At 42.7% G+C, this 12,265-nt stretch overlaps 1 protein-coding gene across 2 annotated transcripts in view; it reads right to left on the bottom strand.

Annotated features, from left to right (window-relative positions):
• si:dkey-33c9.6 (active breakpoint cluster region-related protein) overlaps positions 1 to 12,265 on the bottom strand; it is a 191,962-nt gene that overhangs the window by 24,067 nt on the left and 155,630 nt on the right. For both annotated transcript variants that reach the window (XM_051924339.1, XM_028798470.2), the window contains exon 18: positions 8,161 to 8,217. In XM_051924339.1, the coding sequence (XP_051780299.1) occupies positions 8,161 to 8,217 (57 nt within the window). The remainder of the gene's footprint in view (positions 1 to 8,160; positions 8,218 to 12,265) is intronic.

Here is a 12,265-nt window from a genome sequence, read left to right as displayed (position 1 = left end):
CCTCTCAAATTGCAGTCTATCTGGTTAAACCCAGTCCCTGATTCATGTTCATTCTTTTTAATCTCAAAATAATTTTACCATGTAAAGGCTTACAGTTATTGGGAATGGGTGTGCTTTTGCATCATCTATTTTTTAATATATTTGTATTTTTGTGCAATATATTATTATTCTCACTGACTGTAGAACATTAGAACAATCTAAATGAGAATAGACCATTCAGTCTAACAATATCCTATTCACTTATTTCTTCCAAATAAACATCAAGTTGAGTTTTCAAAGTCATTAAAAAAGTCATAATGTCTACCACACTACTGTACTGGTAGCTTATGCCACATGTTTATGGTTCTCTGTGTGAAGAAAAACTTCCTAATGTTTGTGTGAAATTTACCCTTAACAAGTTTCCATTTGTATCTCTGTGTTCTAGTTGAACTCATTTTAAATTAACAGTATTGATCAACTACACTAATTCCCTTCATAATTTTAAACACTTCAATCATGTCTCTTTTCTTTTCCTTAAACTGAAAAGGCTCAGCTCTTTTAATCTTTCATCATAACTCATCCCATCAAACCCTGAATTGAGCCTAGTCGCTTATCTCTGTACATTTTCTAGCAGAGCTATGTCCTTTTTGTAGCCTGGAGACCAAAAATGCACACAGTACTCCAGATGAGGCCTCACCAGAGTGTTACAAAGCTTGACCATAACTTCTTTGGACTTGTACTCCACACATCATATAACATAACCTAACATTCTGTTAGTCTTCTTAATGGCCTCTGAACACTGCCAGGCGGTTGATAGTGTTGAGCCTACTACGACTCATAAATCTTCCAGGTGTACTTTTGATTTTCAGACCTTCAACTATGTATCCAAACCTAACATTTTTACTTCCATGTAATACTTTTACATTTACTTATATTAAAATTCATATGCCACAAATCTGCCCAAGCCCGTATGCTGTCCAAATCCCTCTGTAATGATTCAATGGATTCAAGATTATCTGCCAATCCACCTAGCTTTGTATCACCTGCAAACTTAACCAACTTGTTATTTATATTCCTATGCAAATCATTTATATATATTAAAAATAGCAGCAGCCCTAGCACTAAACCCTGTAGAATAACATAATCAGCAAATTCTTATAAGGTTCCTCGCACCATCACAATCTGCTTCCTGTGTCTGAGCCAATTTTCCACCCATCTACACACAACACTCTGAACTCCCACTTCTTTTAGTTTGCCCAACCTCTCGTGTGGCACCTTATCACATGCTTTCTGAAAGTCAAGATAAATAATATCATATGCAGTGACCTCCTAAAAATAATGCTGGGATGGTGTCATGTACTTTATATGGTGCGGCTAATTGCATTTGCTTTTGATATGTGTATAGATTTTTGTTTGATTTTGGAAATTATCATTTCATATGACTTTTGTAGGTTAGAGCACAGGGTTAGCCATTGTACAGCACCCCTAGATCAATAGTCAGGTTAAAGGCCTTCCTAAAGGGCCTAATGGAACAAGATCCCTTCTGAAAGTAAAGGGATTTGACCTGGCAACCTTCTAGATACCAGCACAGATCTTTAGCCTCAAAGCCATCACTTCATCTTGGAGATGTAACACCAAAAAAAAAACATATTAGCAATGTCACACACGTGCGCGTGGGAGGCAGCTAAAGGGCTTGAATAAGGGCACTTCTGAATCGGACCAGGATGTGGCAGAGTGCACTGACTCTTTTTTTCTCTTTTCTGCAGACCAGCCATGGGAGATTCCACCGGCCCTCTTGACATCTCTTCTGGGTCCGAGCCTATGGAGGAAGACCTTGCTGGCTCCAGCCCCTGTGATGTCACGTCCGGGCTCGAGCCTATGGCTGAAGACTCTTGTGAGCCCGACCCCTTTGACCTCACTTCCTGTCTTCCCCTTTAAAAGTCTCCACCTTTTCCCTATTCCCTCAGTTCTGTTTTGGACTTGGTTTTGTGCACATCAGTGCTGTTCATATTTTTGCAACTTTGCAGTCAGGATACCAATTATACGGGTGGCTGCCCTAAACCTTGTTATGACTCAGAGTGGAGTTTGTGACACTGGCATAGTCGGCAGGATGGTTGGATCCTGGAGGAGAAAGGGACAGGACCTGCAACAAACCCAGGTGGGAGCATAGTGGGGCTGAATTTTCAGGTGGGGAGGGTGTCCTGTGATTCAGGAGGACATGGTGCAGGCTCCACTCCTGGCACACTTGACTGGACAACCCAGTCAGGCCAGGGGGTGTGCGAGAGGGGCTCTCAGACTTGGGCTGCCCCGGAGTGGGGAGGTGAAGGGGGCTTATTATGCTCTCCCGGGGTAGAGTGCCCGTCTCCCTGTGAAGGCAGAATCCCGAGTTCCACCTAGGGGTGCCCCAGACTGTTAGGTGAAGAAAGTAAGACAGTGGAGACTCGACCCAGAGCGGCCGACCCATATGCAGACCTGGTCTTTATGGGCTGCAGTAGGGCACTGGTTTCGGCCAGGGGAAAACACACCCTACCAAATAGTGGAGCAGGTGGCTTGTTAGGAGGGAGGGGTTGTGTGCTCTGACAAACCCCTTGGCGGTCCCACACACAGGCATGGTGATCATAATACGGGTATAATACCACAGCTTTATTTGACTCCGGCAGCAACATTACCATTGTTGCCCGCCGATTTGTGCTATCACGACAGTGGTTAACATTTAAGACCTGTATAACCTGTGTCCATGGAAAAATCCGCTGGTACAGGTCCGCCGTCTGTATCATCAGTTGCGGGGGATCGGTACGGAACTCAACCGTGGCAGTCCACCCAAATCCACCACATCCGGTGATACAGGGGCGGGACTGGTCTAGAATTAAAAGCGGTGAGACACATACCACTCCTGGGTTTAACTTAGGTCTAGTTGTAGACAGAGATGAGCCATCTCAAGCCGCCTCCACACTGTGTAACCAGCTGGCAGAGAGAGACAAGGCGGTCTTCCTGAGTGATGTGGCAACTCCCGGACCGTCACGAGCTGATACGTCATCTTCCAGCACCGAGATGGAGCGGGAGGAAACCACGCCCCTTGAGGTCGGCCCGAACCCTCTCTCCCTCTTACAGTTTCAATTTAGAGAAACGCCGGCTTCGTTTAGAAGAGAACAGTGGAATGACGATTCCCTTAAATTTGCTAAAAATGCAATGGTCCTTGTCAATGGCCAGTGCACTCACCAGTCCATGCCACAGGGTCCTCACTTTGTTTTAGAGTGTGTAGCTGAGCATGAGGGACAGGAGAGAAAGCTGCTGCTAATCCCACGGACCTTCCGGCGGCAGGTCTGTGAGTTAGCTCACGCCCACCTCCTAGGTGGCCATTTGGGCACCGAAAAAAACCCTGGAGCGGATCAAGCTCCGCTTTTATTGTCCGGGAATCAATGAGGATGTTCGTCACTTTTGCACTTCCTGCCCGGAGTGTCAGTTGAGACAAATTCCTAAGAAGGACCGTGCTCCTCTCGTTCCTATTCCCCTAATTGATGTTCCCTTTCACAGAATTGGAGTCAATTTAGTCGGACCCCTTGAGCCCTCCGCCTGAGGATACAAGTATATTTTAGTCCTTGTGGATTATGCCACTAAATACCCCAAAGCTGTTCCGTTGCGTTCAGCTACTTCTAAAGCCATCATACAGGAATTAGTAGGGGTCTTTGTGCATTTTGGCATCCCTAAGGTAGCCCTGACAGACCAAGGGACGCCTTTTACCTCGGAGATGTTCAAGGAGACTGCCAAGTTACTTAAAATAAAGCATCTAAAGGCCGCTGTATTTCATCCTCAAACCAACGGTTTGGTAGAGAGATTCAATCAGACTCTCAAACAAATGCTTCGTAAGGTGGTCAATGAGGATGGAAGGAACTGGGATCAGCTCCTCTCCCTCATCCTTTTTGCCTATTGGGAAGTCCCTCAAGCCTCCACGGGGTTATCCCCTTTTGAATTATTGTATGGGCGACAACCCCAGGGCCTATTAGATATCTTAAAAGAAGGATGGGAAGAAGAGGCTCTTCCCTCTACAAATATATTGGAGTATATCGTGCAATTACACGATAGATTTGGTAAAATTTGGCCCCTCCTTAAAAGTCATATGGAAGAGGCACAAGCAAAACAGGTCTGATAGTACGACCGTGGCACGTCTCTCCGGGAGTTCCGCCTGGGAGATTGCATCATGGTCCGAGTACCTACAGTACCTCTTACTCTAAGTTACTTTCCCATTAGCAAGGTCCCTACGAAGTTAAGGAGAGGAAAGGATTCGTCGACTTTTTGGTGAATCAACCTAATCGTCGGCCGAGGGAGCGGATATATCATGTAAATCTGCTGAAACCGTGGAAGGACAGGGATACCGATCCTCTCCTCTGGTAAGCCTGGCTCGCTCTATGCTAACACGGCTAGCCTTAACTTCGGGGCGTATTTAAGTCCCTGACAGCGACGGGAGCTGGAAGCAGTTATCCTGTCCATCCCGGAGGTAATGAGTGAAAACTCTGGAAGGACCTCTCTGATTGAGCACGACATTGTGATAGAGCCTGGGGTTATAGTCCGAGAACGACTGTATCGTCTTCCCGAGGCAAAAAGAACTGGTCCAGTCCCATTGTATTGGTCGCTAAGCCTGATGGGAGTTGGAGGTTTTGCAATGACTTCCGTCAACTTAATCAAGTCTCCCAATTTGATACTTATCCAATGCCACGAGCGGACGACCTCCTCGAGAGGCTTGGACAAGTTCAATATTTGACCACAATGGACATGACAAAGGGGTACTGGCAGTTTCCTTTAACGGACTCCGCGAAGGTTAAGACCGCATTTAGTACCCCTAGCAGACACTGGACAAAGTGCTCAGGCCTCATAACTCATACAGTGCTGCCTACCTAGATGACGTGGTCATCTATTCCAGCACATGGATGGAACACCTACAGCAGGTAAAAGCGGTATTTTGGACATTTGCTGAGGCTGGGCTTAAGATTAATCCCAAGAAATATTTCTTTGGATTGAGCGAAGCCAAGTATTGAGGCTACCTGGTGGGTCGGGGTACCGTGAAGCCACAGTGCTCCCAAATAAATGCTATTTTGAAATGGCCCCATCCACGAACCAAGCGGCAGGTCCAAGCCTTTCTCGGGTTAGCGGGGTACTACCGCCGGTTTGTGCCCCGTTTCTCGGAGAGAACGACGCCCTTGACTGATTTGACAAAGAAGAGGGCCCAAACATTGTGGTATGGACTGAAAAGACAGGTGCTGCATTTAGTGACTTGAAGCAAGCCCTTACGTCCGCTACTATTTTGAAAGCACCTAACTTTTCTTTACCTTTCATCCTCCAGATGGATGCTTCGGACACAGGTCTGGGGGCCATGCTGAGCCAAAGTGTCGATGGTGTGGAACACCTCATCATGTTCCTGAGCCGGAAACTGTTGGACCAGGAGACCAGGTATGTGGCGGTGGAGAGGGAGGCTTTGGCAATTAAATGGGCAATTACTCAGCTGAGGTACTACCTGTTGGGCCAGGAATTCACCCTTATCACAGACCATGCACCTTTACAGTGGATGGCCCTGCACAAGGAGTCGAATCCGCGGGTCACCCGGTGGTTTCTTGACCTCCAGCCATACAAGTTTTCGCTCATTCATTGTCGGGGCTCTCTTCATGCCAACGCCAATGCCAAAGCTCTTTCTCGGGTTCACGACTTCTCAGTTAGGGTCGCCCGACCCTGGGATGGTGTCATGTACTTTATATGGTGCGGCTAATTGCATTTGCTTTTGTTATGTGTATAGATTTTTATTTGATTCTGGAAATTATCATTTCATATGACTTTTGTAGGTTACAGCACAGGGTTAGCCATTTAGAGCACCCCTAGATCAATAGTCAGGTTAAGGGCCTTCCTAAAGGGCCCAATGGAACAAGATCCCTTCTGAAAGTAAAGGGACTTGACCCGGCAACCTTCTAGATACCAGCACAGATCTTTAGCCTCAAAGCCATCACTTCATCTTGGAGATGTAACACCAAAAAAAAACATATTAGCAATGTCACACATGTGCGCATGGGAGGCAGCTAAAGGGCTTGAATAAGGGCACTTCTGAATCGGACCAGGATGTGGCAGAGTGCACTGACTCTTTTTCTCCCTTTCCTGCAGACCATTCACAGGAGATTCCACCTGGCCCTCATGATATCTCTTCTGGGTCTGAGCCTATGGAGGAAGACCTTGCTCCAGCCCCTGTGATGTCATGTCCAGGCTCGAGCCAATGGCTGAAGACCCTTGTGAGCCCGACCCCTTTGACCTCACTTCCTGTCTTCCCCTTTAAAGCCTCCACATTTTCCCTATTCCCTCAGTTCTGTTATGGACTCGGTTTTGTGCACATCAGTGCTGTTTATATTTTTGCAACTTTGCAGACAGGATACCAATTATACGGGTGGCTGCCCAAAGCCTTGTTATGACTTAAGAGTGGAGTTTGTGACAGCAACTATAGGACCATCCCTGAAAATTCAGGTTCAATTCTAAATTTTAGGTATCTGCTTAAACTCTTACAAATATGGTATATAAGATATGAAACCTCCTTCATGTGCCCACATTTTAAGAGAAGAACAATAATTCAGAATTAAAAGTTGTAGTGCTCTTTGGAGTTAACCACGAGTGTGAGTCATGCTGGAATTCTGTGTAATTAAAGTCAAGCGCATGTCAGACCTGGGGTGACATGTGATCATCCATGTTAATCACAAATAACTCTTAGGAAAGTAATTCTGTTGCCATCAAGTAGATGAAATAACACATGTGTTCTGCAACTTTATGGTAACTGATCAATATTTAAGAGTGGGGCAGATCCTTCAACCAAAAACACATAAAAAGCCATTAAGCTAGCTTTAAAACAAACTGAAACTGAACCACTGCTTGAATCAAGTGCTAGTGATGACAATGATAACTGGTCATCAGATGTTGACACAGACACCTGTTTGTTCAGCTTTATATTACTGCTGACAGTCCATCAAATTCTCATTGCCCATTTATGGATAACTCTGGTCTAAAAATATCTGTTGATCATGACTATCTGGACTATTTACGATTTGTTGATGACAGTCTAGTGTAGAAAATAGTTGTTGAAATTAACTGCTATGCTGAGCAGTGTCAGAAAAATAACAGTAAACCACTTGTTTGTCACAATCGCTGGAAGCATGTTGCTGCAGATGATGCTTTTCATTCTCCTGATATTGCAGGTCATAGTGGGTAGACAAGTCGAGAGATGGTACTGGTCCGCAAACTGATTATTGCAGACACTAATTTCTGTGAAGTTATGAGTGTCATTTTCCAATCACTTATAATAATAATTATGATGAAGCCAATCACCCTGTGCAGAAGCTGTACAAACTGTGGAATATGATTTAAGCAATCATCATGATGTATGATCCTGATCATGACATATAGTAAGTGTTGACGGTAGTCTCATGGGTTACAAGTGACGACCATTGTGGATACAGGGCCTCACATTCAAACAAGCACAACTCAGGATTGACTTCTATATGCTGTGCAAAGCAAGTTCTTGGTACATCTGGAGCTCGATACTTTAAACCAGTACAAAGGCCAAGTGAGATGGCAAGTACAGTCAATACAATCCGGGACACTGACATTCTACCCTGTCATGTGCAAGCAATAGAAAAAATATTACATAAACAATCTTTTAGCATCTGCTAAAATACTGTAGTGCCTGTGTGCGCTGTTGTTTCAAAACAGATCATGTGAAACACATTTACTAAATCTGAATCAGTACAGGGTAGACACTAGACAGACCTTTCCTATTGTGATTATGTTGACATTTTGGTATTCATATGTTTTTGTTACACATAATAACAGTTTTTATTGATGAAAAAAATTCAACGCTTTTAGGTTGTTTTTGAAGGGTTAAACACAATGCTAAGGAGGCTGTGGAGCCACCCAAGAAGACTCTCCATGAAGTGTTCTGCATATCTTAAGCATCTGTAATACAAGTGAATGCACCAATTAATGAATAGCTGAGTTGCTGACTGATTGATTATTAAACTGCTATTCAACTGATTAACTGACTGCACAGAGATGGCTTGATTTATTATTTGACTGATTGATTGACTGAACAGGTGATTGTTCATTTCAGCCTGCTATTAATTTATATGACTGAATGATTGATTAATTATTGATCCTTACCTCATTCAGGGTAACAGCCATCCTTCTCCATTTGTTCTGAATAAAATTAGCTTCCAGCTGAAAATAAATAATCATTTAATTTTCAGTTAAAAAAGCATTGCTGGTCTCACTGCATTCCAAAAATTTGAATTTTAAACAGATACATAAGTAGTCAGTGCTGTTGAAATACTTAAAGGTCCATTTACTCATCTAATTTTTTTTTTGTTATCTTTTAATTGCATTGTGGTGGCCATTAATTGTTGCTAGAAGCCTACCCCAGAAGTTTCAGGTTCATGCTAGCAAACATCCCAGGATGGGACATGGCTTACACACTCATCCATTCAATTTGGAGTAGAAAATTTACCTAACCTGCATGTTACTCGAACCAGCCCTGGATGAGATACCAGTCCATCAGAATACACCAACACATACACTCACAACAGGCCAATTCAGAGACACAGATTAAGATAAAGTGCAAATCCCTGAGATATGCAAGGAAATTGGATTGAGTAACAAAAACCATGTGGGCATTGGGAATAGGTACAGTATAAATTCCATACAAACTGTTGGGCGTTTGAACTTGGCACTCTTGAGCTGTTAAGCAGTTCTTGCCATGATTTGGTATGAATTTAGGTCCACAAAGGCTGCCACTGTTTATTTCCATTGTTCGGTTCACATTGTTATGGGGAGTGGCCTCTGAGGTCGGGACCACTGAGTAATCGACACGATGGGATAAAGTGATGGCTATGACTGCAAATCCTTATCCTATCAGCAGATACCAAATCTATGAAGTAGTCAGTCAGTCAGTCATTTTCAAATCCGCTATATCTTAACACAGGGTCATGGGGGTCTGTTGGAGCCAATCCCAGCCAACACAGGGCGCAAGGCAGGAATAAACTCCGGGCAGGGCGCCAGCCCACCGCAGTGCACACGCATACACATCAAGCACACACTAGGGAAAATTTAGGACCGCCAATGCACCTAACCTGAATATCTTTAGACTGTGAGAGGAAACCCACCCAGACACGGGGAGAGCATGCAAACTCCACACAGGAAGGACCCGGGAAGCGAACCCAGGCAGCAACACTACCACTGCGCCACCATGCCGCCCTCCTCTGAAGAATTCAAAGCTTATTTTTGTGCTCTTTTCTTGCATGACCATCTTGTTTTCTTGACCACGGTTATGGTCTCTTGTAATGGGTTTCAGTTTCTTTTTGCCTTATACCTTTTTATTTTTTGTTTTCTTTTGTTTTTTTACATTCAACTCCCAGTTTCTGCTCAAACGTTTATCTTCCAGTTCACTGAGAGAACAGGCCTAACCAGTGAGAATTGCATGGCAAAGCATCATTATCATTATAAAACTGGTCTCATCCACTTCAGGATTATGGGGTTTGGGGGGGTCAGAACCCATTCAGGTAGCACTAGGTGCATAACAGGAACCAACACTGCAAGTCAAATTACTGTATTGTTACGAATTAAATTTCAAAAAGGTAGGAAAGTATGGAAAAGGCTAATAAAAACAAAAACAAGCTTTGATGTGTATTCAAACACAAACAGTATATAGACAAGATATTTCATTTTTTACCTAATTCACTGCATTGTTTATTGAAGATAAATGTTTATTCTGAAATTGATGCCTGCAACATACTCCAAAAAGTTGGGATGGGGTAGTTTAGGATTAATAGCGATGTGAGAAGTCAGGCTGATGTTAAACAGGTGAGGCAATCGTGTTCTAGTGTATAAGGAACCTCCAAATAAAGCCAAGTCTTTCAAGAGCAACTGGGTGCTGTGGGTTGCCAATTTGCCAACAGGTGCATCTGGGAATAATCCAGCACTTTGGAAACAATGCCTCCCAAAAACTAATCAGTAGGATTTTTGACATTTCACCCTTTACAGTGCACAATATAATCAATAGATTCAAGAAATCCATTCAAATCTCGCTGTATAAAGGGCAAGGTTGAAAACCTGTCATAAATGTATGTGATCTCCTATACTTCAGACATCACTGTCTTAAAAACTGTCATACATCTGTAATGGATATCATCATATGGATCTCGGGGATATTCCAGTCAATCTTTTAGCAGTCAACACCATTTGCCACCACACCTAGAGGCAAGTTAAAAAGCAGAAGCCATACATCAATGCTGTTTAGAAGTGCTGCCGACTTCTCTGGGCTTGGTCTCATCTGTCTTGTGGTCTGACGAGTCAACATTTCAAACAGTTTTTGGAAAAAACAACCATTGTGTTCTCCAGGCCAAATATTTAAAAAATGACCATCCATGCTGAATTCAGCGTCAGGTCCAAAAGCCAGAATCTGTCATGGTACGGGGGTGTGTCAATGCCAATGGCATCTGTGAGGGCAAAATTAATGCGGAAAGATGCATGCAAAGTTTGACACAACATACTTGGCCATTCATCTTACCAGAGACACGCCTGCATCTCCTAGCCAAAGCACATTCTGCCTGGATTACAAGTGCATGGCTGCATAAGCAGAGAGAATGAGTATGAGATTGGCCTGCCAGCAGTCCTGACCTGTGTGGCACATTATAAAGGCCCAAAATACAGCAATGAAGGCCCGATACACTGGTCCAGCTGAAGACCTAGATAATGGATGACTAGAGGAAAAATCTATTTGCTAAACTTAACAGACGTCTGTCTTCAGTGTTCAAACCCTTAATTAGTGTTTTTTAAAAGAAATAGTGATATTACACAGTGGTTAACATTTGGCTGTCCCTGTTTTTTTGGAACATGATATAGTTATCAGATTTGACATGAATGTATATTTTGAGAAAAACAAGTACGTTGCACATTTAAAATGTAAAACATCATAGTGTGTTATAGTCTTTTCATACCCCCACAGGTTGAATACAATTTATAAATCTTTTCATTTTTATTAGCATCTTCCATACTGTCCCAAGTTTTCTTGAACCTGAGTTACAGTATCATTGTTATTAATAGTAGCAGTATTATATATTATTCTTTAACCCAGTTCATGGTAGTGGGAGGCAAGATTGCAGTGATGATGTGAGTGCAATTTAGCAAACTAACGTTGGAAGGTCTATTATTGTTAATCATAATTTTCTCAATCAACCCTAATCAGTTCTGGGTTACATGGTACCAGCTCCTATCCCAGCAGCTCTGTGCAAGGCATTAGTTAATTGGAGGCCAACACTTCCTTTCAAAACCACATTCACACACTAAAATGAAGTCAATTTAGAAAAAATAGTTAATTAGATTGTCTTTTGAGATTTTGGGGCATAACCAGTGTACCCACAGAAAATCCACACAACATGGAACTTGCAAACTTTCCACATACCATGACTGGGCTGATATGAGAACACAGGACTCTGAAAGTCAGCAATACCCACAGTGTCACTGTGTTGAACACATAACAAATGCAAACTATTATTATTTTAATTATTATTCCCTTTCCACCTTCATCTTGACTCTGCATAATTATATTCAGGGTAACAGTCTATCCCAGAGTTCTCCAGCTCTAGTCCTGATGCGCTATTGTGGCTGCAGGTTTTCATTCTAACCCTTTTCTTAATTTGTGGCCAGTTTAGACAGCCAATTAATTTCTATTCCCTTCATTCTGATTGAGTTGTTTTTTAAGACTCAGTCCCCTGACTTGCTTAATTTCTTCCTTAAATGGAACCCAAACAGAAATGAGATGCGAAGTGAACCAAGAGACGATCAACTGAGTCTGGGTATAAAAATCCAACCAATTTCACGCCAACCAGTTTCTTAATTAGAAGAATGATTCTTGTTGTTAATTAAACCCGTTATTTACTGTAATTCCATGGCTTGTTCGTTCTCTTATTTTGCCACAGCAGACATTTCCAAAACTGTTGATTTTCTTTTTCCTAAGAACATCATCCAAATGTTTTGTGGACCTAAGCAGAGCAACATTACCTAGATCTTCACCTTCCTTTATTTTCAGAAATTGTATAATGGACCCATGTTGTTTGTCAGGTGTTAGTTTGATTTATATCTCATTATTATTTGGCTGCTAATTAAGAAAAGATAAATAAGAGTTTGAGTCTTAAATAGCAAGTCAATGAAAATTAAGGCAAAAGAGTTATATAGAAGCAAAAACTGGTCACTAATTAAGAAGATGGTTAGA

This window comes from Erpetoichthys calabaricus, chromosome 3, assembly GCF_900747795.2.
Source record: "Erpetoichthys calabaricus chromosome 3, fErpCal1.3, whole genome shotgun sequence".
In the NCBI taxonomy this organism is placed as follows: Eukaryota; Metazoa; Chordata; class Cladistia; order Polypteriformes; family Polypteridae; genus Erpetoichthys; species Erpetoichthys calabaricus.
Note: the sequence above shows the minus strand (reverse complement) of the source record. Positions and strands in the feature narration are given on the sequence as shown.